The sequence below is a fragment of the Mus musculus genome, chromosome 14, assembly GCF_000001635.26.
Source record: "Mus musculus strain C57BL/6J chromosome 14, GRCm38.p6 C57BL/6J".
In the NCBI taxonomy this organism is placed as follows: Eukaryota; Metazoa; Chordata; class Mammalia; order Rodentia; family Muridae; genus Mus; species Mus musculus.
The window spans coordinates 33,301,386-33,326,723 of NC_000080.6; the positions used below are offsets into that span (position 1 = coordinate 33,301,386).

General features: G+C 50.0%; 1 protein-coding gene across 12 annotated transcripts in view; it reads left to right on the plus strand.

Moving 5' to 3' along the window:
* Arhgap22 (Rho GTPase activating protein 22) overlaps positions 1 to 25,338 on the plus strand; it is a 155,943-nt gene that overhangs the window by 87,392 nt on the left and 43,213 nt on the right. The window contains exon 1 of one of the 12 annotated variants that reach the window (XM_006518959.2): positions 18,141 to 18,547. The exons of 10 other annotated variants lie outside the window; for them this stretch is intronic. In XM_006518959.2, coding sequence (XP_006519022.1) covers positions 18,496 to 18,547 — 52 coding nt within the window. In that variant the 5' untranslated portion in view covers positions 18,141 to 18,495. Of the gene's footprint in view, positions 1 to 18,140; positions 18,548 to 25,338 lie in introns of those variants that run through there. One more of the 12 variants, XM_006518961.4, reaches the window with a different exon arrangement.

The following is a 25,338-nucleotide window of genomic DNA, read 5'->3' on the forward strand; positions in this document are numbered from 1 at the left end:
TTGCATACATACACACACACGTACATACACATGTGTGCACAGGCACACATACATACAAACACGTATATGCATATACATGCACATGCACACACACATATGAATGCACACATATGCACACAAACACGAAAAAACTAATAAAGTATGTTCGGATCATGGTTCTGGGGACCAGGAGATTGAAGCTTAAGAGACTATACCTATAAGGATCTTCTCATACGCAACAGGATGTGGGGACCCTGCAAGGATCCAGGTAGGAAGCGAACCCTCAGAGAGATGAAAATAAAGACCCAGTCCAGACTGACTTCATCAGTCTGGATCAGACTTCAGGGAGTCTAATGCCAGGAGGCTCACTGTCAGCATAGTTAAAACTCAGTATAATCTGGGAAAAATTTTTCTAGGCAACAATCATTTCAATTACAAGTTCAGAATAAAGGGTAGTGTGACTACATCAAAACTTCTCTTCAAAGTACGTGTGACCGTTAGGGTGGGTTCTACAGCTAAAAGGCCTAGAATCTAGGCTCACCAAGAGAGTGCACAGGTCAGCCAGCCATGAAGCACACGTGGCATCTCCCCTAAGGATGGGTAGAGGTCTAGGGAGGTAGAAACCTTGAATAACCATTCTGGGGAATTTGGGTGAGGTCTGAATCTATGGCAAAAGGTGGGTGAGGTCTGCCTCCGCCAATAGCAAAAAAGTTACCAAGTTGTTAACAAAATCCACTCCCAGCCTTGCGGGCAGAAAAACAAGTGTTTTATCTCCTCCTTGAGAAGAGGCCCTGTGTGTTTAACATTCCTGTCTTTCCGGAGTGGTCTGTGGGCTCAAGGACCTTTGGGCTTCCAACAACAAGAAACCTGCAGAACCCCAAGGTATTACAAAGCATCACAGGCCAAAAGCGGTGCAAGAAGATGCAGGCCAAAGTAGCTCTTATGACAGATGATTCACGAGTGGGCTGGTTCATTGTGAGGGCAGAGCCTTCTGGACCTGACTGTTTCTTTTAACACTCCACAATGTGTGTGTGTGTGTGTGTGTGTGTGTGTGTGTGTGTGTGTGTGTGTGTGTGTGTGTGTGCTTCAGCTGTGAGGTTTAAGGGCTTGGTCTCTGACCCCTTTCCCAGCACAGAAACGATTGCCTGGCTGAGCACCCAATTTGTGGGGCTCTCAGATCTGCTCATTTCTGCTGTTACTGCTTCTGTTATACACAGCTCCTCCTAGGACCTCAGGAGGAAGCAGGTTGGTACTGAGGTCACTCTGGAAAAGCAGAAGAGGTGGGTAAGGGACCCCCTTGTGCTCCAAGCACTGCACATCCCTGTGCAGAGAGAATTCAACACCGGTGCTGATGGAGGCCCTGGGGTGGCTCTCCTTCCTACCCTCTTTCCAGAGGCTCTGAAGTCTTGAGACTTCCTACCAACCTAGTCCCAGGGACTCAGGAGATTTTGGCTACAGCTAGAAATATTCCACTCCCTTTATAGCCTGTTAAGGTGTGGCGCCCAGGGATGTTAGGTGAACCACCCGAGGTCAAACAGCTGGCAGAAGGGGACCTGTACCTCCGAGGTCAGCCTGCCCTGGGCTGAGCTTTATGTGACTACCGTTTCCAACAGAGGCTCCGGACAGGGGCCTTGTGGCTAGAAAAGGAATAGTAATGATAAAGTTGAGGTCCAGATGGCAATAAGCACTGGAATTTCCACTGTGACAGAGCTGAGGCAGGAAAATTACCATTTTGAGGCCAGCATGGACAAAGAAGGAAGGAACAAAAGAAGGGAAGGTTGAGTGACCCCACCTGAAACAAGAGCCACCAAGGAGCCTTCTCACTCAAACTCAGTAACCCGTGCTATGGGTCTGATCTTGAGCTGGCCTCCAGAGGCCCTGGTGAAAGCAGGGTACAATCTCTGCCCTTAAAGAATCAGGGGACAATGCTTACCATCCTGATCTTGAGACAAGGTAAATACCTTACTTACTAGGTTGAGGCTAATTACATGGGGACAGAAACAGGAAGTATGGCTGTGAAGGCCCCTGTTGGTATCTCCCAGCACTGAAGCCCGGGGCAGGACAGGAAAACGGACAGAGGCATTGCCAGTGCTATGGCCTGAGCCTGGGATAGCCCCTCGTTCTGCCCTGGGTACCTTCATCGCCCAAGGAGGAAAACTTGACAGCCCTTGGAGATGTGATTGTTCTTAAGATGATCGGCTACTTAAGTTTAATTCATAGAGTCTATTGCAGCCTTCAATCCTGTGGAAAGTGACAGAAAAGAAATGGTGTGAGTGCCACCTAGTGGACAAACTTGTCAATGCAAACACCACTCATGTGCTGCAATCTCCAAGCTAGGTTTCAAAGAGCCAGAGAACCGCATGCACAGTCACCGAGCAAGTCATAAGAGGACAGTGTCACTGGGGGAATGAGTGCAGGGCTCCTATCGCCTGGCTATGGTACGTGGCTCCATGCCCACCTAGTCGGTATATATAACATGCAGGTCACCGCTTACTAAATTCAGGAGAGCAGAAAAGTGTGGTTGCCAGCACTTTTTGTCTTGCTTGGATTGCATAATATGAAGTTTGCATGGGGGGCGGGTGTTGATATGGGGTCTTATTTTTTTGACCAGCCTAAAATTGGTTATGTAGACTCTGCTGACCTCAAACTCATAAGCACTAGGCTTAAAGGCATGAGCCACTACAGCCGGCCTCTGGAGCTTTCATGGTGACCAGGCAAGGAGAACCAAATTAAAACCTGATGCAAATGGGATATTGACTGCAACTTGGCTCAGAGCATCTTTGTCCAAAGTTATACAGACTGTGAAGCCTCTCTGAGATCATTGACCCGAGAGCTGAGAAAGAAGAGAGGAGAGGGGGCCACTGCCGGAACTCTCAGGCTCCCAGAGGAATTATGAGGAAAATAAATTCAATTGACACCTCCTTTTCCATCCATACATCGTAGATTCTTTACATCAGGTTAACTGCTAATTAACTGCTACTGATGTGTGTGTGTGTGTGTGTGTGTGTGTGATAATTTTTGAGACAGGGCACAGACCATGCAATGCCACCAAGGAAGTTAGCTGACTGTAGGGCAGGCATCAGGGTCCTGACCCAGGCAGATGCAATGCAATCAAGCATGTGAGGAGAGAGAGAGAGAGAGAGAGAGAGAGAGAGAGAGAGAGAGAGAGAGAGAGAGAGAACTCTAGATGACTGCAGGTGAAAATACCAGATGGCCTCCTGGACCCAAAATCCATAGTGATTTTCTGAACTCCTAGAAGCTGCACCACAGAAAATGGAGCTCTCTCCTCTTCCCACTGCTGACTTGGGAGAGTAGGACTCAAAAACAGAATTAGCATGACTCCTTCATGATTCATACATGATAGCTGTCGGGTTTCTGAGGTTCTAGACCAGGATATGGGTGCCAGAGAACTAAGTGATTTATTGTGTGTATGCATCCTTTATGTGAAAGCTAAGCTCTTGCCATGCTAATCTCACTAGCCCCAGGGCTAACCTGTGCTAACTCCTTTATTCCAAAGTAGTGGAATTTGATGGATCCCACAATTACAGGTGAGGAACCTCCATTCCAACAAGCTAGAATCCCAGAGCCAGAGGCTGGAAGAGCTACACCCTGAGCTAGCTCAAGGCCAGAACCCTGTCTCTGATTAGCTCTCTGAGGCCCGAAGGAGCTAGGTACCCCCCAAAAAGGTTGCCCTGGGGGGGGGGGGTCTGCATCTTCTATGTAGACTTTTCTCTTACCCCAGCAGTATCCTGGTAAACCTGGTAAACCCGTCCCTGTACACTTGATTTCATGGGGAGTTCTTGGTATTGTGGTTGTCTGGCTCTAGGCCCAGTTTAGGCCTCTCCCTAAACACACAAGAAAGGGTCAAGGAGTGGGGGGTCTGCTTTGGCATACTAGGCTGAGAGTGATAAGGCACTGGGCAGGCCATTCCCCATGAGATAGATGCTCATGAATTAAGTAGCCAGTAAAGCACTGTAACTCCTTGCTAACCTCTCTCTTGCAGTATGCACATGATGCTTCCATAGGGAGGCAGGTGGGCTGATGGATGTAGACCAGAACCCTGGGCTTTCATCCAGGTAACTAACCAGGCTCTCAAGTCTCCATTGCTCAACATACTTCATAGGAGGTCCCAGAGGCAGGTATCAGATGCTAGCTCTAGCTAATGCCTACAGAGGAAGGGTTGACAAGAAAGCCATAGGACCACACAGAATCAACCAGATACTGGGAGCTGTAAGGAAGGACCAGGCAGCAGGGCTGCTCAGGGGTCAGGAGCTGTGCTGGGGTCATGGACGTGCATGCCCTACTCTGGGGAGGTTGAATGCTGTTGAGAGTTGCCCGCCAGCCTAGAGTTCACAGCTGCCTGTTCTGATCAAGCCAGCAGTTTGGAGTACACTGGAGGTCTGGAATCTGCTATCTCTAAGACCTGACCTTGACAGGGAGCCAGCACCGGGATTACTCCGTAGAAGGAGAGTGATACTGTGTGTCTGACATGCCAGGAGCAGCCCTGATCACTGCGGCAGGCTGAGCGGGGAGGGAGGCTGATACGGTCCTATCTCCGCACCTGGTACCAGTCAGCCTGCATCTCAGCTCAACCCTGTGCAGCCCCAGAAGCCTGAAGAGCACCAGAAAGCTGGGTCCTTTTCTAAAACCGAAACCAGAAACGCCCACCAGCAAGTGTGGAAGAATCAGCAAATTCTAGAGTAGCTGCTTGCGCTTTCCTGCTTCTTAGCCTGGCTTCCTACTCTCTTGGCTCAAATTCTCTCAGCGCCACACAGGAGCTGGTGTAGGAAACTCCTGAGGGTGTCCTTTGGGGAAGTGTCCCTGGGAGCAACAGCCATAAGCAGGTTGTGGTTGGTGACTTGCTTGCTAGGAACCACCATCCACAAAAGAAGAAGCTGAATAATACCAGGTAAAGAGTATTTTAATAACATGCTTTATACAGCCCATGAGATCCCAAGTATTTCTACCCCGACTTTAGTAAAGTGGTGGGGAGGGGGCCCAGGGACTGGGGAGTGGGGAGTTTGAATCCAGAGCCTGGAACACACTAGCATGTCTTTTCTGCACCACTGAAATATTTTAAATTTTCTTCCTAAATTTAACGAGTACTTTTCACTTTGGGCACTTTTCAATTCAGACACTCAAATTTCAGTATTTCGTTCCTTCATACATAGCCATACATTGATATGGTTGGTTTTTGTTTTTTTGTTTTTTGTTTTTTTCGAGACAGGGTTTCTCTGTATAGCCCTGGCTGTCCTGGAACTCACTCTGTAGACCAGGCTGGCCTGGAACTCAGAAATCCGCCTGCCTCTGCCTCCCAAGTGCTGGGATTAAAGGCGTGCGCCACCACGCCCGGTTCGATATGGTTGATTTTTGATTGATTTCATTCCCGGTGCCCTCTCTCAGAAGGCCCCTCTTCTCCCTCTAGAACTCTTCTTCTTCCCAACAGCCCCCCTCCTACTCCTCGGGTTCTGTGGGACCCGCTGAGTTGGGTTTTTTTTTGTTTTGTTTTTTTGGTTTGTTTGTTTGTTTGTTTGTTTGTTTGTTTGTTTGTTTTTGGATTGCTTGCATGAGCATGGGTGGTGGCAGGAATGGGGGTGAGGATCAATGGCCCCCAGCAACTAACTACCAATAGAACCTTGGGGAGGGGTGGGTCCCCTCTGATGATTAATGTTGTCAGGTGCAGTCTGTGCAGGACCCTAGCTGCACTAAGATGCTGGCAGCTCTGGGTTTACAGAAGCCAAACTGGGCAGCTTGAGCCAGAGGAGGAGGAGTTCAGGGTGCCTCCTGGAAGAGACTAGTGTTCCGCAAGACACTCGAAATGAGAAGGAGGGATACGGAAGGATGTATATGCAATGAGGAGTCTGGACTTTGGACTCAGACAGACCTGACTCAGATCACAGCTCTCCAGTCACTAATTGGTCACTAACTGGGAAAGCTTGATACCGTAACTTCAGCTCTGTGGTTCTTCTGCTGAGAGCATTGCTCAACATGACCTGCAGAAGGGTCTCATCTCTCACTCAAATCCCACTGCACTGCGTCAGAGACCTTCAGCTAGAACTTCCTTTTACAGGGAAGGGTACCGTGGAAAACAACCTTCACCTTCAGTCTTGCTCATAGAGGTCATGGTCTCTATCAGATGATTAAACAGCAGCCATTTCTCCTGCCTAGGCCCATCAGAAAGCACTTCGGTAAAAGAATAAAATCCTGTCATTGTGGCAACATGGGTGGGACCGGAGATCATCATGTCAAGTGAAAAAGTGTGTCCTCACTTGTGAGAACTAAAAAGATGATCTCAAAGAAAGGGGAAATAAAATTCTGGTTGGTAGAAGGTGGGGAGGGCTGGGAAAAGGGTTTGGAGGGTAAGGGTGCAGTTTGATAGGAGGAATAATTTCTGATGTTTGATAGTACAAAAGAGTAACTGTCGGTGACAACAATTAGGTGAATAATACAAAATAGTTAGTGGAGAGGTTATGAATATCTTCAACCCAAAGAGGTGGTCGGCAGTTACTGTGATCTGTCGACACACATTGTGATGGAAGGCCACACAGCACACCACAATGCGTAATCTCTATGTGTCTACTAAAAATACATTGTACAGTGGTTAAAAATGAAATAGTTGGGAGTTGCCTTTATTGTCTCACCAGAGCTATTACCTGGACAGTCTGGCTGTCTAGATATGCACACTGTATAATATTACAGTTTAGTTGACACTTCCTGACTTTGTTGACACCTGTGTGAGGCACTCATCCACCCACCACAGTGGCTGTTCACAAATGTGCCTGCCTTTGTGTGTCTGGTCCTACGTGAACACCTGGTCTGGACATGTGTTTGCTGAGTGACAGGATGAGAGTTCACCTGCTGTCCCTTCAAGTGTTACTAGGGCAACAAAGGATGTGGTTGTCCTAATTCAAATCTTTGCAGGACACAAACAGTGTGAAGTTCTTAAAGTGCCAGGGTGTTTCTATAGAAAGAGTGGAAGTGAGTTCCTGCCTTGTGCTGGAACGGTGTGCAGGCAAGGGTGCAGCCGAGGAGAGGAATAACTTTGAATGTCAGATAGCACAGAAGGGGACCTACTATTAATTATAATTTACAGAACAGCTAGTGGACAGGTTTTATGTTTCCCCAACCCCAAAAAGTGCCATTTGACTGAAAGGAACTCGCATGGCCACACAGCACCTCACAAGCACAAACAGAGACATGTATCCTGGCACGGCTGTGAATGGGGAGCACACTGGTGCTCTGTCGATGTGGAAACTGAGGCACAGAGCAGTCACTGTTTCCACTGTTCCATGACAAAGTGAGGCTCCAGTCCGGGTGAGACCCCCCTCCAGGGTACCACTCTTAGCAGGGGCCAGTGGAAACCCTGGTCAGTGATGGAAACTACAACCTCGGGATAGCAAGGACTGTGGACAAAGTCCTCATCAGTGACAGGGTGCCAAACTTGGAGGTTGGTATGGGGGAGGTGTGTCCCATGCCAGCTCAAAATGAAGATGTATATAAAGCCCTGGAGAAATGTAGGATGTGGGGAGGAAGGTGGCAGAGGATTACGAGATAGGGATTGATTGACCCAGGTTACCTTAGGGATCCAAGTCCATGTTCATGGTGCTCTATCTAGGAAGCTTTAGCCCAGACACTCATGGACCAGGCTGCTCTTTAGACCCTTCCTCTGGGTCAGTATGTCAGCTCCATCAACATCACCAGGGAACTTGTTGGAAATGCTGGTCCAGGAGCCCCACCTAGACCCCTGGGACAGAATCTGCTGACAGTAGGTTGTCGATGCTTCATGTGGCTCAGGAGATTGGAAAACAGTGCTCAGAACAAGACAGCCTCAAGTCCATCCGAGCTCTGCTAGGCAGGAACTCAGTCAGTACACTCAGAGCCTGGGGCAGGGCCTTCAAAAGATATTGGCCTCAATGACCCCAGTGAAGGAGCAATTGCTAGGGAACAGAAAGGGTACAGGAGGTGACAACGGTGACCAGACATGGAGCATAGCTCTAAAGCTGCACGTTGAGCTGCAAGTCAAGGCTCATTGCCTGTGTCTGATTTTGGCCTGTAGACATATTTTATTTGGCTCATGAGATGTCTGTTTTGAAACAAAGGATTTCACCTATAGAAAAAAAATACTAGTAACTCAAACACTTTTAGTGGGAGCAGCATTGTTCTGGAGTGTTCCAGAAAGATAGCAGATTGAGACTTTCATCAACTTGGCATCCACCGTTCCTGCTGACTTTAGACAAATGGACATGGGGGCCACCGTGGCAGATGGAGGGGGTTGCTGTCCCAGGCAGATAGTGTCTCCCCCCACCCAGAATTCATGCCTGCTGGCACCTTGGTCTGACCTTATTTGGAAGTAGGGTGCTTACATATACAATTAGCTGAACTGAATTCAAGCTGGACAGACCCTAAATCCAGTGCCTGGAATCCTTGTGGGGAGGCAGGGGACACAGTGACAGAAAACCTTTTGGGAGTGGAGACAGAGACTGCAGCCTACTCCAAAAAATGCTAAGGAAGGAAGGAAGCCACAAGAGGCTGTAGGAGGCAAGGAAGGATGCTTCTCTAGAGACTCAGAGGCCGCAGGTCCTACCGACATCTTGCAGCTCTCTGCTCTTCAGATCTCTCACAGAGTCAGGAGTTTTAAGCCACACAGTGTGTGGGTACACATTATGGCAGCCCTCTGTACCACAGTGGACTTGAGAATGGCCCCTGCCCTCGACACTGCACTTTGCCGCAGACACCAGTTGTCTGACCTTGGAGCCCTCAGCACACGTTCAGGAACTGAAACTAAGAAGACAGAGCCCCTCTTCCTACTGTTCTCCCATAGTGGGATCTCAGTCTTCCCGGGCTCCTCTCTGCCCAGTGCTTCCTGCCATGCTACAACCATCACTCTACCTGCAGCATCACCCGGAGCCTCTGAGACCCGCCCTGAGATCCCAAGGCTTAGGGGAAGGGGTAGAGATGTAGGCATCTAAGAGGCTCATGGGAGGACCTGCTGCTTCTTAGCTGTGTACACCACTCAATGCCCTGAGCCTCCTTGTTAAGAGCTGCGGATGGAACACTGCCTAGCACAAAGCAGGTGCTTGGTGCATGGGAGAGCCTTCCTTAGTCTGCTTTGGAGGTGAAAGGAAAAGTAGGGGCTCAGGACCCCCAAGACCAAGTTCTCAGCACAAAGGAGATGCATGTGCCCCAGAGAGACAGAGAGCAGGGAGTAAGAGACATGGGCAGGAAACAAAGGAAGAGGGAGAAGAGGAAGGGGACAAGGGAGAAGGGAGAAGAGGTATTTTTGTCCCATCGTGGATAGGTACTGGATAGACAGGAGACAGACTTGACACATAGGAAAATGGCAGTTTATAAAGGTAAAAGGGAAACCCTGTGTTAGGATGAGGCATGCTAATTAGTTGAACCAAAGGAGGCTTCTGATTGCTGGACTTCAATACTTTGCTAGCTGGACTTTGGTAGTCAGCCTCAGGAGGAGGAAGTGTCCAAATAAGGGAATAGACCTTGGTAGCTAGCTTTAGGAATGTAATCTAACGGTTTTTAGCAAGGCAGAGGGAATCAGGGAAAAGAGCAAGGCCTGCCAGAAGCATGCTCGCCACGCTTGAGCTGGCTAGAGTCCCTTCCGGAGGTTGCTATAACTTAGTGTTGTACAGTGGGTAACAGTATTTACTTAGCTCTTGGTTCTGGAGTCTGGGAAGACTTTAGTTAGGGTTCTCTGGAGTAAAAGAATTTATAGAATGAATCTCTCTCTCTCTCTCTCTCTCTCTCTCTCTCTCTCTCTGTGTGTGTGTGTGTGTGTGTGTGTGTGTGTGTGTGTGTGTGTGTGTGTGTGTGTGTGACTTATGGGCTGTGGTACAGCTATGGCAACAGTGGCTGTCTGTGAAAGGAAAGTCCAAGAATCCAGTAGTCTCTCAGTTCACCAGACTGGATGTCTCAGTTCATCTTCAGTTTATGCTGGAATTCCAAAGAAGTAGGCTCTGATGCGAGTGAAGGGGTGGACTTGCTAGCAAGGCAAGAGCAAGCAGGCAAAGAATAAAAGCTTCCTTTTCCATGTCCTAACATAGGCTCCTAGCAGAAGGTGTGGTCCAGGTGAGAGGTGTATGTTTTCAGTTCAAAATATCCGGATTAAAGATGCGCCTTCCTATCTCAAAGATCCAGATTAGAAGCGGATCATCCTACTTCAAGTTATGCAAAGTCTCCCACAGGGAGGCCTACCACGTGAGGGTTTTAGTTAATTCCAGATGACGTCAGGTTGATGGCCCAGAACACTAGTTGACATTGACACATGACAGTGCATAACCGCCGTGCTCAGCCTCTGCTGAGGACCTCCCACAGCATCTTACGCAGCAGCCTACGTGGTAAAGGCATCTCGTGGTGAGACAGAGGGACTATGCTGGCTCTAGCCTATGTTGCTCTTCCATTTTATGTTTGTGTACATGTGTGTACTTGTGTGGCACGCATGGGTGGAGGTTGACATTGGATGTCTTCATTATTTGTTCTCTACCTTATTTATTTATTTATTTATTTATTTTTGATTCAGGCTCTTTCACTGTACCTGAAGCTCATAGATTCTGATAGATTTGCTGACCTGCAAGCCCCAAACCTTCTTGCCTCAATCTCCCCTTAGTGCTGGAATTAGAACTGTGCCTAGCTGATATGTGGGTTCTGGGGATCGAACTCAGGTCCTAGCCTTGCACAACAAGTACTTGATTGATTGAGCCTCTTCCTGGCCCTTCTTCCTGTTCTTATGAAGGCACTAATCCCACCCTGAGGTGCCACCCTCACAACCCCATCTAATTCTAATAGTCTCCCAAAGCTCCAGATGCATACAACATTCACATCTGGGGAATACATTTCCAGCAAACGAGCCTCAGACAACACATTCAAATGACAGGACCCCCACGGCCCCTGTGGAGGAAGGATGGAACATGCCAGCATGCTGAAAAATCAGGCCTTTCAATGAAGGCCAACCTGGAGCTTGTGGGGTCAGGGAACACAGACCTTCAGCTAGCCAGCAGACAGGTGGGGTCTTGCTGCTCTAGTCATCTATGAATACTCAGGGCTCCAGCGGGGCCTCTGGTCTGAGAGTTCCCATGTCTGGTGCAGACTGGTTCTCCACAGTGATTGTAGCAGGAAGAATGTGGGACAGGCTAAGAGCAGTCCCCTCGAATGTGTCCAAGAAGCAGCCTTCCGTGAGGGTGTGCACTGCAGGAATGTGGAGGGCAGAGGGTTGCTTTCTTCTCTTAACCCTACAGAAGCTGATCTTTGTCCTGTGAAGGGCCACTTAAGTGGCTCCCTTGGGTATGTAAATGCAAGGCCAGTCAATAGCCAGTGTCCTCGGATTCCTGGATAGAGGGCCTTTTGTGGCCATAGGTGGTGGGTTTGCTTTTTTTTTTTTTTTTTTTTTTTTTTAAGTGGTTTAGCAAAGATTGGGGGATTTCTTTTACAGGCAGAAAAAGGAGTGATCAGTTAGGAGAGCTTGGGGGGGGTAGTCTGGGGACTAATTTACACAAGAGTTTTGTTTCTGGAAGCAAGGAGACACACCAATACAGTATTTTCATGGTATAGATACAGAAATATGAAATAAACATTACCGGTATCCCAAGACCCAGACAGTCACTGTCAAGGGGTCTGACAAAACAGTTCTATGCTTAGGTCCAGTGCCCTCCAACACCCCTACCCCATATCACTTTTATTTAAAGTGCTGGAGAATTGATTTCATGCCTCCCTGCAGATCCCCAGTCTGGAGTCTATAAAGAATGCTTTCTGGGTTTGGTTCGGGAGGGCATGGGATGGCCAGGCTATGGACAGTAAAATCTGATGGTTCAGCAGTTAGGAGCACTGACTGCTCTTCCAGAGGTCCTGAGTTCAATTCCCAGCAACCACAAGGTGGCTTACAACCATCTGTAATGGGATATGATGCCCTCTTCTGGTGTGTCTGAGGACACCTACAATGTACTCATATAAATAAAATAAATAAATAAATCTTTTTTTTTTTAAAGTAAAGCCTGAGCAAACCTACCCAATGCAGATTACCTGGGGGGAGGGGCAGAAGATGGTGTGGGAGAGGACCACTGAGCACTGGCAGGCCTCAGCCTAGCGGGGAGGTCAGGCTTTGAAAGTTCTGGCAATCCTGTCCCTCCGGAAAAGCTGTTGTTCTGTGGTTCCCATCAGCCCATCTCCACATCCCTATCGCCTCACTGCCAGTACCGAGCATGGCTTGGGAAGGGCCTTATTTCATACCCACCATTCCCAATGTCAATGAGTAGGATTAGCATTAAGGTATTCCCAGAAAGCAGGCCACACACTTGAGAATCACTACAGAAAACCCACAGGGGATAGAGCATTGACCCAGTGGTGCCTCTGTGCTCTGAGCACACAGCAGAGGGCAGCTTCTGCCAGGCAGCCTGCTAGCATCCAACAAATTGGCTTAAGAGACGCGCTGAATCGTTGCCCTGGTCTTTTATTCTTCCACCACTAGGTGGCAGTAGGGAGCACAATGCACGGTCAGGGTGGGAGGGAGGTTGTTTTTTCCCAGCCCTACCCTCCTCTCTCCTCCCTCTTCCCTCCTTCCTCTTTTACTATCTCCACTGTTCTGCCAAGAAAGCAAAGGGTAGTGGGCCAGCCTCTGTCAGCACTCACAGCCCTCTCAGGGTCTTCTGTTTCAGTCCGTCTCCCGGTAAAGAGACAACTGGATTTTAACTTTGGCATCAACTTAGGTCTTGGCATAGTGGTTTCAAACCAAAGGCTTTACACCGGTGCTCACCTGAACTAGAATCATCACTAACAGCACTGGTCCCTAAAATCTCCTGAGGGCCTCCCTGAGCAAAGGTCTCCAGAAAGGGACACTGAGGTCCCAAAAGGAACCTGAATTCCGAGTGCCTTCTCGGAGCAGTACTATTCCTTCCCTCCTCGCAGTGACTCATAAGGAATGGCGACCTGAGCAGGAAAGAGTCCCTAGGGGATAACACCAGGCAGGTTGGGGGCGGGGCACTTGCTACAGCACTGCATACCAGCCACCTTGAAAATGGGCTCAGTGCCCTGCCCTGGCGATGGCCTGCTATAAACTGGCCTAGTGTTTCCCCATCAGTGACCTATGGTAGGTAGATAAGGTACCAACTCCAGGGCTTGCCCGTGGCAGAGACTCTCATGGTTATCAAGCCCTCCTGTAGCATCCTCAGCAAGGCATCCCAGTTTGCAGTACTGGGACCCTGGTAAGTGGTTCTGACACTAGGCAGGGCTCCTTCACAATGAAGGGTCTCATCTCTGGTGTCTGTCCTGGCAGGGCTGCTGTAGCCTGGAAAGTTCCGCGTGTCCTGTGGACTACAAAAGCATCGTCTTCCCTCTAAATGCAGACACATGCTGTTAGGGTGGTCTCCGTCCACGAAGCCTGAGCTGGGGGTCACGGGGACTAAACTGAGCAGGGAATATCAGTCCCTTGACCACTTTGTGACCCACTTATAAATCAGGGTTATAATAGGGTTCTTGTGGGGACTGATGGGTTCGCATATGCAGAAATCTCAGAATAGTACCGGCACACAGTAGGTGCTCATTACCTGTCACTTTGCTTACTGAAACACACAGGCCACTACGTGAATGCTGTGCAGACCACCTCTCATTTGTCTAGTACATGGAAATGCAGCCAGACCTACAGAGACATACTGTGTGCTGAGGCTAAACCCATCTGTGGCTGTAAGCAAGCACCCTCTCGGCAGCGACTGTGGCAGCAGCTGTGGCTGAAGCCACCTGCGTTTTCCCAAACTGTATTTGTCCTAGGAGTCGGGAAGGAAAGAGAAATGCAGAAATAGGAGGTGGGGGCAGAAGTGGGTGAGGGTGAGACTTACGGAAAGGACAATGGGCTTTGTAAAAATTTCTCTCTTGGCAGTCTGGCCAACTTCAGTGGCTTCAGGCCACCGGAACAGCAAAAAAATGTACCCCAGGAATTTCTCTGCAACCGTTGTTCCCCTTGTCTTTCTCTGTGGGAATTCAGAGCTGCAAGACATTCCTCCCATAACCATTGTCCACTGCAACTGAAGAGCCCTTGGTTGGGGCTGGTGAGCCTAGCTGGCCCAGCTCCTCCACCACCCTGCCCCCACATCTCGGACCTGGGAGTGGACTCTACAGATGTGCCAATAACTGTCCTCCTCTGGCAGAGCTCGGAGCCTGCTCTCAGGGTCTGTCTGCCCCACTCTGACAGGCCTACCCCTCTCCAGAGCTGGCCTCCCCACCCCACCCCCACCCCCACTGCCACCCCATCCCAGACAATCTTCACAGCTTCTTCTCTCTGCATAGTCATCAGCAGTAGATGGACATGTTGCATAGAATTCCCATCATCTTGGAGACGGGAATTTTTTTTCTCTCCAGCCAAGTGCTTCTTGATTTAAGAGGAAACAATTTTCCAAATGCTCTACCATTCTTTTAAAGTACCGTGAAGCTTAATGAGTCTCTGCTGCCTCACTGTTCTGCAGTGTGAGCACGCTGGACAAGACATTGCTTCCTGCTCTCGCTGGTATCACTAGGGGGATGTGCATCCAGGCAGCCTCACTCTCAGGCATGTGAGTTGTTCTGATGCAGTTCTCCATGTGGCCTGTCCAGAGCAAGGCTGGGCTTCTTGCGCTGTGATGGTTTCAGCCCAGTTACACTGCTCACAAGGGATGGTATCCCAGAACTGGGCACCAGAGGGCTCTTCTTTAAGCAGGCTGTGGCAGCCCAAATGCAAAGAGTTAGACTTGAGACCCAGGGGCCACCCAGTCAGCACACTGTCCTTCTTTGATGCTATCTATGCCTTTCTGAGCTGCTGTATCTGGGCCCCTGCACCACTTACCTGCTTTATACTATTGCTTCCCCAATTCTCCCTGCCCTGATCTCCCCTGGCTCGACTCCAGCACCAGGCTAAGCTGTGGGAGACACAGGTCACATTACACTCATACCTGGATACCCTGCTATGGCTCCCCACCCCAAGGCAGACTAAAGCTTCTTCAGGAAGAATCCTCTACCCACTTCAGGATCACTCCAGTATCCCCAGGGTCTATTCTCTTCGTCTATAGAGCTGTCTATCTTAGTTAGGGTTTCTTCCATGAAGAGACACCATGACCAAGACAACTCTTATAAATCACGACATTTAATTGGCACTGGCTCACAGGTTCAGTCTATTATCATCAAGGTGGGAACACGGCAGCACCTGGACAGGAATGATGCAGGAGGATCTGGGAGTTCTACATCTTGTTCCGAAGGCAAACAGGAGAAGACTGGCTTCCAGGCAGCTAGGACGAGGATCTTAAAGGCCATGCTCACAGTGACACACTCCATCTAACAAGGCCACACCTCCTAATAGTGCCACTCCCTGGGCCAAGCATATTCAAACCATCACACAGTCTTTGTCTGCTCTTGGCAGAATAAGATCTCTTATACCTTTAGCCCACATCCTGGTACTCCTGGAGCTCAGCTCATGGGCATATTTATCAGAGTTTGGCTACATTGGCCCACTGTTGGTACATGAAGAAAGGAGAAGGAGGGAAGGGTAATCATAGTGTACCCCCCACAATCCTAGCTGGGGTGCCTGTGCCCTGTGGCGTGTATGGGGGCCCCCTCCGCACCCCCAGCCCAGAGAGGATTGAGTCTAGAGCCCTACCAATTTAAATGGTCCTGATACTGGCTCATTTCCAGAGAGTTTAGGATCACACACAATTTGGGGTGCAAAGCTATGTTTAGGAAACTGTATTTTAAACCAAATTCTGTGCTTAGTATATAATATTTTTCCATTGTAGCCTAAGACCCTGGGCCAAATTTAGGAAATACCATCCACCCATCCATCTGTCCATCCGTCCATCTTTTTAACTAACCATTGACCAACATACATTCATCTGTTCACTTCCATTCACATCCCTTTAGCCATCCATCCACCTATTAATTCATCCATTTACCTCCCCACTTATTCTTCTAGCCAATAGTCAGGCTCTACCCACCCAACCTTCTATTCAATTATTTTTCCATCCATCCAGCCACCCTCTCACTCATCTATTCAATCAGCTATCCATTAATTCACCTATCTGCATGTCCATCTGCTTATCCGTTAATCTACCCCCACCTATCCACACACCTATCTGACCATTAACCCACTAATCCATCCATTACTCTTCCTCCACCAACCTTTTCACACATCCATTCATCCACCTGCTTGGCTGGTCACCTCTTTCTCAACTCCCTGACTATAAGCAAGTCTGCAAGTCTCTTCACCTTCTCAAATTTCAATTCTTTTTTCTTCTGTAAATGGAATACTATAGCAGGTGCCTAGTGGGGTTGTTTTATAGTTAACAAATATTAACATCTGTGAATTGCACATAGTAGGAAGTATCTACTGAATGCTATTTTCCTTTTCACTCAAGGATATCATACAACAGGAAAACTATAAAAACCACAATATATAACCAGGAATTAAAGGGTTTGAAACCAAAGGCAGAAATGATAGAAGCTCCTGACTTCCTATTTGTCTGCCCAACTGCCTAGGAGCTAGTATTTAAAACCACTTTGAAAAGTAGAGTGTCCCAAAATATATTTGAACGGTTCAACTGGGACGCCGACTCTCAGTTATAGGCTCATTCGAACGATGCGGCTTTGCCACTTCCTCTTAGAAAGATAAACAAGAGACCTCCAATGGCCACTATGATGTTTTCTTTTAAATCCTGCTTCCCAAATGTAGGACTTGGCTGTTGAACAACTCCCCCAGGGGCTTGCTCCCCCTCGGATGCTCTCCCTGAATGCTGGGAGCTCCAGCCTGGAATTCCTGGGGCCTCATTAAGCTGTCTGTGACGAAGTGATCTTGCCTAGTGCTAACTGTATAAGTGACTTGGCAGCAACAAGAAGTCAGGGCTGGCTGGCTTTTCTCTGGTGCTCTCTTTGTAAGCTCCTTCCAAGTTCTGAGTAAAAACATTCTTTCTGGATCTGCTGCGGACACCCTGAGACTCTCCCAAAGCCCCATCCAGGTTTTCTAGGGAGTCAAAGAGAGGGAGGCAGAGATCTGCCTGCTGCTGTTAATCTCCCTTTTGAATGAAGACTTGGGAAAACCTTTTCCTGGCTTGCCCCAGTCAGCAATCCTCCCTGTCTGCTTAGCTCTTCTGCCCACACTGGACAGCTTTGGTCTCCCAGCACACTGTACCACACAACCCTCCCTGAACAACTCTGTGCTGGGAGATGAAAGGAGAGGTCCCAGGCTAGCCTAAGGCCACAGCCCTGCATCAGAGCCAGGCAGTGGCAGATGCTAGTGGGGTCTGCAAGAAGAAACAACAACTGAGCACTCTTGGCAGGGGGTTGGGGGCTGGGCTTATGAGTCCATCCCCAACACCACACAAAAGTAAGCAGAAAACATAATGAACCTGTGCCAAGCAAACACATGAGAGAATATGATTAGTCTCACTTGCGTGTTACACAGCACATGAATACACCTTCCTGGTAGGAAACAAGCCTCTTAAAATCCACCCCTTTTTTCACCCCCCCCCCCCCATCCCAAAAAGAAGCAAGCCTGGATTTCCACCTCCCAAGTGTCTAGAACACCTGGTGGTGTTTTACCTGGGCACATCAAGCCCCTCTCAGTAGATCCACCCCAACTACCATGCTCCACTTTATCACCATGCATTAGAAAATTCCTTTACTGAGAAACATTTTGCTGGCTCTAGTGTTAAACAGTTGCCAGCAAGGCTGCAATGAATGGCCCCTATACATAGTTTCCCTAGCCATGTGGACAAGAATTCTTGTGGGGCACAAACTAGGGAATGGAGTTGCTGGGTCCCAGGGTATTAGTATTTTTAATAGGGAAAAATATATTTATTCTCTCTCTCTCTCTCTCTCCCTCTCCCTCTCCCTCTCCCTCTCCCTCTCCCTCTCCCTCTCTCTCTCTCTCTCTCTCTCTCTCTCTCTCTCTCTCTCTCTCTCTCTCTGTGTGTGTGTATTTGTGTGCAACTTTTACATTGAGCCAAGTGATCTTTCACAGGGAGAAACAGTCCCAGTAGGATCAACCATCTACCCAGTGCAAACTTTTTTTTTCTTGTGACACAGTTCAGGTGGGCTGAGAAAAAGAGCCAGGTGGCTTTAGACCACACCCCCTTTCCGTCTAGCAGAAGGCTGAGGTGACTGTTTAAAGGATGCTGGAGGGGGAGGAGCCATCCTTGTCGCGCAAGGACACTTCATCCTCTTGCGCCCAGCGATCTGGCTTCGGTGGTCGCGCCGCCCTTGGTGGGCTCTGAAGCGGACTAGGAAGAATGTAGTGATTGACTCAGCGCCCCCTGGCGGCCGCTGGGTGCGCTGGGCTCGGCGCCGGAGGAGAGTAACGGGCCGTGGGGAGGGCGCCGTCCCGGCCGAGCATAAAAGCGGCGCGCGGCGTGATCTGCGCGTTCGCGAGGACCAGGGAGGGAACGGAGTCCCGGTGCGCTCCACGAGCCCAGCGGGCTAGTGCGCGCCAGCCGCGCCGCTCCAGGGGTGTCGGCGGGGGCGGGGAGCGGAGGCGAGCGGCCCGGGAGCGGCGGTGCCATGGGGCTGTGTTGCTGCAAGGACTGGAGAGGACACCTGCGAGCGCCCAAAGGTAACTCCGGGCGCGCACGTGCGCCGCGCTGCAGCCGCAGGCACAACCCCCGCCCGGGTCCCCACGTCCTGCTGCTGCCCGCACCTGCCCGGCTTTGCCGCAGCTCCCGGGCTCTAACTCTCGCCGGGGCCTCCCCCTAACTCCGGGACGCGGGGAGAGAGCCAAGGGTACGCGCGGAACAGCGCAGAGTGGGGATCCGGGGCAGTCGGTGGGCATGAGCGGCAGGTCCATCAAGTCCACCGAGGCACAGGGCTGAGGGGTCCGAGGAGCACGGCAGTAGCAGACCGGTTCCCGACGGGGACAACCGGGCCAGCGCCTGCGACGCCTGTGCGGCTTTACCGCCCGGAGGGGGCGGGCCATTCATTCTCCTCATCCGCCTCTGTCACAGACTTGGACTAAGGGGGCCTGACTCAGACTTTTCCAAAGTCGCAGCGGAACCTGCGAGCGGAGCTGCTTCTGGAATGTAGCCGGCTTGGAGAGGGCCCAGAGCTGAACGCTCGGGACACCAGCGGCTGCCCGAGGTCCGGCCTCCCTAGGCTGTGGCCAGAGCCGTCTGACTTAACCCTTGCCGCGCCGAAAGGAGCCCTTCTGGTCAAGGGGCACATCCCTTTATTTCACTTCCCAAACTTGCCCAACCCTAACACCCTTCCTGCCTGTAGTAATCGCCTAAAGACCTGAGAACTGAAAGTTTCAGGAATGCCCTATGTGAACCTCTGAACTCATAAAGGAAGGGAGAAAGGAAGGCTTGGTTGTCGCTCTTAGAATAAGTCCTGTTCATCTGCAAAGTATAGGACCCGTCAAACAGTGTGAAGGACTCTTGCTCGGGTGATTCTTACTCCGCAGAAGTCCAGGTTTCTTCCAGGAAGGGCTTGGGGTGGCCCACAACATGACAGAACCGACTTGACCGCAGGAGTTTAGACAGGACCCGGGACCCAGACCTGCAGCCAGAACCAAATGGAAATGTCTAGATTGCGCTGTTACGGCTGTCCCACTGCAACCGTTTTCCTTAGCATTTGATTTTAAAAAGAAAAATGAAAGAATGTGGCTTGTGGGGCTTCATGCTTGGGGGCCCGGGCAGAGAGCCAACTTAGCCAGGGCAACAATGGGATTCCAGGGGAGGGGCTTGCAGCTTGCTTTCTGCGGGCAGGTCAGAGTCCAAAGGCAAGGATTTTGTGGGGGCGGGGCCTAGGTAGGTCTCTTTGGTCTTTTCTGACCCCTTCTCAGTAAACAAGGCTTGTGTGAGTCTCAGGGGCAAGGGTAGATCTGCAAAGACTTGCTTAGGGCAAGTCATGTGTTCAGTGAGCACCCTAGAAGGAGCCCTGGGGGCACCTCCTGCTTGTAAGGCTTATCTAGAACAATAGAGCCCCCACCCCCCCATCCTTGGCTATGCCCACCCCAGTGAGGAGCAGCCTGGCCTGGCAGTGTCATCCTACTGGTCTCCACCACCAGGGATGAGCCGGAGCTGGAAGCAGGAACCCAGTGAGAATGCTTTCACAAAGGTCCTTCTGCCCCTGGAAATAAATGGGGCTGGTTGCGTTTAGTGTTATGGGATGCCAGGGTGGGCAGCCAGGAAGTGCCCAGCAGGAGGAGGAAATCCATGCAGCTAGAGAGAGTCCATGGCTCCAGAAAGGCTTCTACTTTTCTTCCTCCACCTCCTCCTCTTCCTCCACCTCCTCCTCTTCCTCCTCCTCTCCTCCTCTTCCCCTTCCTCCTCTTCTTCCTCCTCCTCCTCCTCTTCCTCTTCCTCCTCCCCCCCTCCCCCTCCTTTTCTTGAGACAGAACCTCACTATGTAGCTCTGACTGCCTTGGAACTTGCACTGTGGACCAGGCTGCCCTCTGACTCACAGAGATGCGCCTGCTTCTGCCTCCCAAGTGCTGGGATTAAAGGCGGGAGCCACCATGGCCTGCAGGACTCGGCTTCTTAATGTAAAAAAAAATCTCCAAATGTTTTTACAAACTCTTGACTCGTTTAACACATGTGAATGCGTGTGGCCCATCTGGTGAAGGGCTGAGCAGCTCACTGTTTGAAGTGAGTTCTGCAGTCAGTGAGAGAAGTGGACTGTTACACGGTGAAGTAACCTGAGACATCGTCGTTTAGCAAGGTTTTCAAGGTTTCTTCTGCAAGGCCATCTCAGGGCCTTTGACACCTTTGTGTAGCTGTATGTTGGGTGGACCGTGGGTCTAGCTTCTAGGCTTGTCTCCAGGGAAACTGCTTTACACAGAGCTTCATGGGGCACATGCCGCTGGATACTCTTTAAGAATTTCTGCTTTAGATATTAAGCTCGGTTGTCATAGCAGTAACTCAGCAAGTTGTTTTCTAAGGCTGTGTGTGTGTGTGTGTGTGTGTGTGTGTATGCGCGCACATGAGAGCACTAGTCACCTGAGAAGATTAGGACTCTCAAATCAAAATATATGGGTATTTGCTTTTTAGAAAAGTTTTTGTTTTTTTTGTTTTTTGGTTTTTGGTTTTTTTTTTTTTTTTTTAAAGAAAATGAAGAAGCCAAGCATGAGGCTCAAACCTGCAGTCTCAGAATTCGGTAAGCGGAAGCAGGAAACTTGAATACTGTAGATTCAATCCCAGGCAGGTCTACACAGCAAGACTCTTGTCTTAGAACGAATACACACACACACACACATCCTTTTACTCAGAAAAGTCCTTTAGTTACTGATATTCCATTGGACTAACAGCTAAGGCAACTGCCGTTCTCAGTGATTTCATTCTTGGGTGTTCCTGAACCTAAATTTTTTGCAACGGAGCATTTTAGCAGATTGTCCATGTGTGAAAGTGTGTTGGAAGAAGTAGAAAAATTCCAGTAATCTGAATGGAATCTGGCAGAGAGAGCCTCAAAACTCCCCCTAGTGTCCGAGTCTGGTTTAGCAGCAGCATCCTGTGCCTTTACAACCCGGCGCTGGAGTTTGTCCAGAGGCCTTTGGCTGCTTGAACTCAGTGCACAGTGGGTGTGGGGCATTGCTGCAGGCCTTCTAGGGTGATGGTGGTAGTAGCTGAATGACTGGGTGCTGCAGAAGTTAGGGCCCGGCCCCAGGTGTTCCCAGAGAAGTGAGAGTTCCTGCTGCAGGGTGGGGTCTGCAGATGTCACATGTCCCTGTGCAGAGGGCGGAGCTACTTGCGGTGAACTCTGAGGTGCCTGTGAGATTTCATCCTTTCTGGGAGTGTTTCTAGATACATCTGTGTGTAGGGCTATGTATGGGGCATGTTTATCCAGTTCTTCCTTGTTGCATACTTGCTCAGGACTGAGGGATAGAAGGAGCCTTGAGCCTGGCATCGTCCATGTTGGATCTAGGCTGGATAGTTACAAGAGAGCAGAGTGTGGGGCTGTGAGATCGGCCGCTGCTGGCCTTGCTGCTGCTATCTCCTGTTCCTTCTGGGCCTTTTGGCTTCTCACTCTTCCTCAGGTCAGAAGCCCTCCCTGCTTGCAGACACCCTCACCCCCTTCGTCCTGTGGCTCCTTCTGCCATTATAAATCTACCTGAGTGCCTTATCAGAAAGTGCAGTTAGCCCAGTACTACCACAGGTCTTGTGCCCACTTTGTGCTCTTTGGGATCTACCCTTCATTCCGTTTCCCACCCTAGCACCTTGCCTGGCTCTGGCTGCCTCTTTCCCTCCATTTGTCCCCCACATCCTTGGTAGCCTCGACTGGAGCATCTGATGACCCCTAGGCCCCTTCTGTCCCACCTTACTGCTGGTGGCTGCACCTGTCCAGCTTTTCATCCTTGTCTGTGCGACTTGGCCCTCGTGCCCTGATGCACTCTGTTTGCTTTGGCCTCCCCTATTTTCTGAGTTCTGTCTCTCTAGGTCTCTGAGGACTGGGCGGTTGTAGACACGTGGCCACCCTCTCCTCTGCCGCATTCGTCACCACCAGCAGGTGCAGAGCCCCTGTCCAGATCTCAGCAGGAGCCCTTCACACCCACCAGTCCCACTGCAGAGTTGCTGGCTCTCTCTTCTTCGTTTCCTGTAGTGGAAGGGTGGGTGCTCTGAGATCTGGTACCCTGGACACCTACTTTCTTGTCACCTGCACTGGCTTCTAGGTTGGTCACCCCACACCTGTTCTAGTCTGCTGCCCAAACACTGACCCTCAGTAGACTTAGTCACACGTGTCCCTCCTTAGACCTCCCTCAGAGTCTCTGTCTACAGAAAAATCTCAGCTCCTTAGTCTAGTGACCAGCTTGTCTGACCACATTGCCTGAACCTCTCTGGCCCCTTACACACTGCTTTCTGTATGCCTTCAGCCGGTCTGAGAATGATTGAGCCCCAGCAGGTGGCCCGCACCCAAAGCTGTCTCTAAGCCACTGGTCTATAGGTTCCTGTCACTTCATTCTTCAGGAGTGGGGTTGGCCTGATTGGCTGTCCCCAGTGGTCATCTCTTGTTGCCTCTGTAAGCTGACACTGAACCTATGTGTTTTGTGAACAATAGCAAGTGGAGTGTAGGCATGAAGGTGAGACTCTGGCTCCCCACTCAGTGTGTGACCCTGGCTAGCTAGCAGATCCCAGGGGCAGATTGTTCAAAAGAGTCCCGACCACACTGCCAACATTGAGCCCTAGGGATGGGCATCAGAGGCCAGCGGCTGGGGCAGCTTGTGTTCAGCTCCGCTCCAGAGGCAGTGGAACATGGTGTGGGTGGAGGCGAGGCTGTGAATGGTGGCCAGAAGGTCAGAGCCTCATGGTTCTGGTGGGTAGAGGTTGCAGGGCCCACAGCATCCTGCCTGTGGCTTGGGTTTTGTGCAGGTCCCACTGTGCTTCTGAGAAGTGTCCTCTGTCACCTCTTCCCTATTCGAGTGTCCCGGACAGCAGCCTTGTGGGTTCCTTCAAACAGGAACTGGCCTCAGGCACAGCAGAGGCTTTTAGTTCCACTTCCTAGCCAGAGCCTCCCCTCCCTGAACCTCTTCGCCCCACCCACCTTTAGGCTGCACACACCAGACTCAAGGGGCTTCAGAAAGCCTAGCGATTTCTCAGGCCTTCCCTTTTCTGGCTGGGCTACAAGGCAGAAGCTCAGTGGCCATCCGGGAAGAGAGGCCAGCAATCTCTGGTGATCTCCATGGCAGCCGGGCCTCCAGACCATTCTTTTGTGAAAGCTCAGAACTGCTCTCTGCTTCTAGCAGTGGACAGCAACGGCCCGGCAGTTGCTGTCTTGCCTTCTTAGACAAGAGCAGAAGCAGTCTGGCTAGGATGGAGGTCCTAAGATCTGGGTTGGGTGAGTGGCCTCCCTTGGAGCATGCGTAAAGGCAGACCCTTGGCGCTTTCGAGATTCCCTGTCTTCTCCCTGCTCCCCTGTGTATTTGTCAGGTGTGACGCCCAGTTTGCCGTCTTTCCGGGCTTGAGATTCTTAGATCAGTGTTTTTCAGCAAGTTTGTAGGATTTTGAACCATTATTTGTATCCTCTCTACCTGTTCTCACCACCGTGTTTCCCCCTGGAACTCACATGATGTGTATACTGGAACACTTAATCACGTATCATCAATTTATAAAGTTCTGCTGTTCATTTTAATTCGTGTTTTAAAAAGCATTTCACTCCAGACTGGGTATCTTCAGTCTCTCTCAAACCCATGTTGAGGTCTTATACTAAATTATCACAGTTTTACACTTTAGAATTTCTATTTGCTTCCCTTTTACAATTGACATTTCTTTATCACTAGTATACAATCAGTGAGACGTCATTATAGCCAGTCCCCACCCCATCCCCCTTATGTAGGTCTGGCTGCTGGCCTTGAACTCACAGCGATCTGCCTGCCTGCTGGGATTAAAGCTGTGTGTGGCGCCCAGAGGTGTCCTTAATTTCTTTGAGTGTATTTACAGTGGCTGACTTGTAGTCTTTGTCTAGCAAACAGAGCTGGTCAAGAGTAGTTTCTGTAGATTAATTTCTGTGCATGGTCCATACTTTGTTTCTTTCGTACTGCAATGTTTGCTGAAAACTAGACATGGTAGATACCATGGCAAGCTCACAGCTTCAGCATTGTGGCTTGTGACTCTGTCTTAGCCTTCACATCTTGCTTGGGAAGGGACACATATGGCCTCATAGAACTCTGGAAATATGCAGGGTGCCCAGTGGCTATTTCTTTCCCCAAATGATCTTAAAAATTAAAAAATGTATAACTTCTTTTTAAGCTTTGGCTAAATGCTGTTCCCTCCAGTTTGTATCACAGCTGTATTGTTGGAGAATTTCTTCTGATAGCTGGGCAGTGGTGAACACCTTTAATCCCAGCACTTGGGAGGCAGAGGCAGGCGGATCTCTGAATTCGAGACCAGCCTGGTCTACAGAGTGAGTTCCAGGATAGCCAGGACTACCCAGAGAAATTCTGTCCCAGGGGTATGGGTTGGGGGTGGAAGAATTACTTCTAATTCTTTTTAACAAGTGCCCTGAACGTAGGGTAAGCTGGGAGTCAGGTTAAATGTTGATAGTGCTCTGTCCAGGGAGTGGAATTGTTTTAGGGAACCCAGAGCAGGTCAGATTATAGCAGTGCCCTAGGGATGGGACTTCTCGAGAAGCCAATTCCTACCAAGGTACGTGAGCAAGTATTCGGCTCCTGTGGACAGGGCCTGGGCCCTCTTGCCTAAGCTTCACATGGAGAGCTAGGCAACCCAAGGCTTGTGTTCAAGGATGTAGAGAAACACTGGAAGACCATGAAGCCAACGGCAGGCCAGGCCAGGCTCTGAATCCAACTTGACTGGCAGACAGCTTACTGCTTTGAGTCAAAGAGGCGATAGCTTTGTCTGTAAGCAGACTTCCCACAGTCTCACCAACTGCTTTGAGATCTCAATTAGTATCTGCATAATG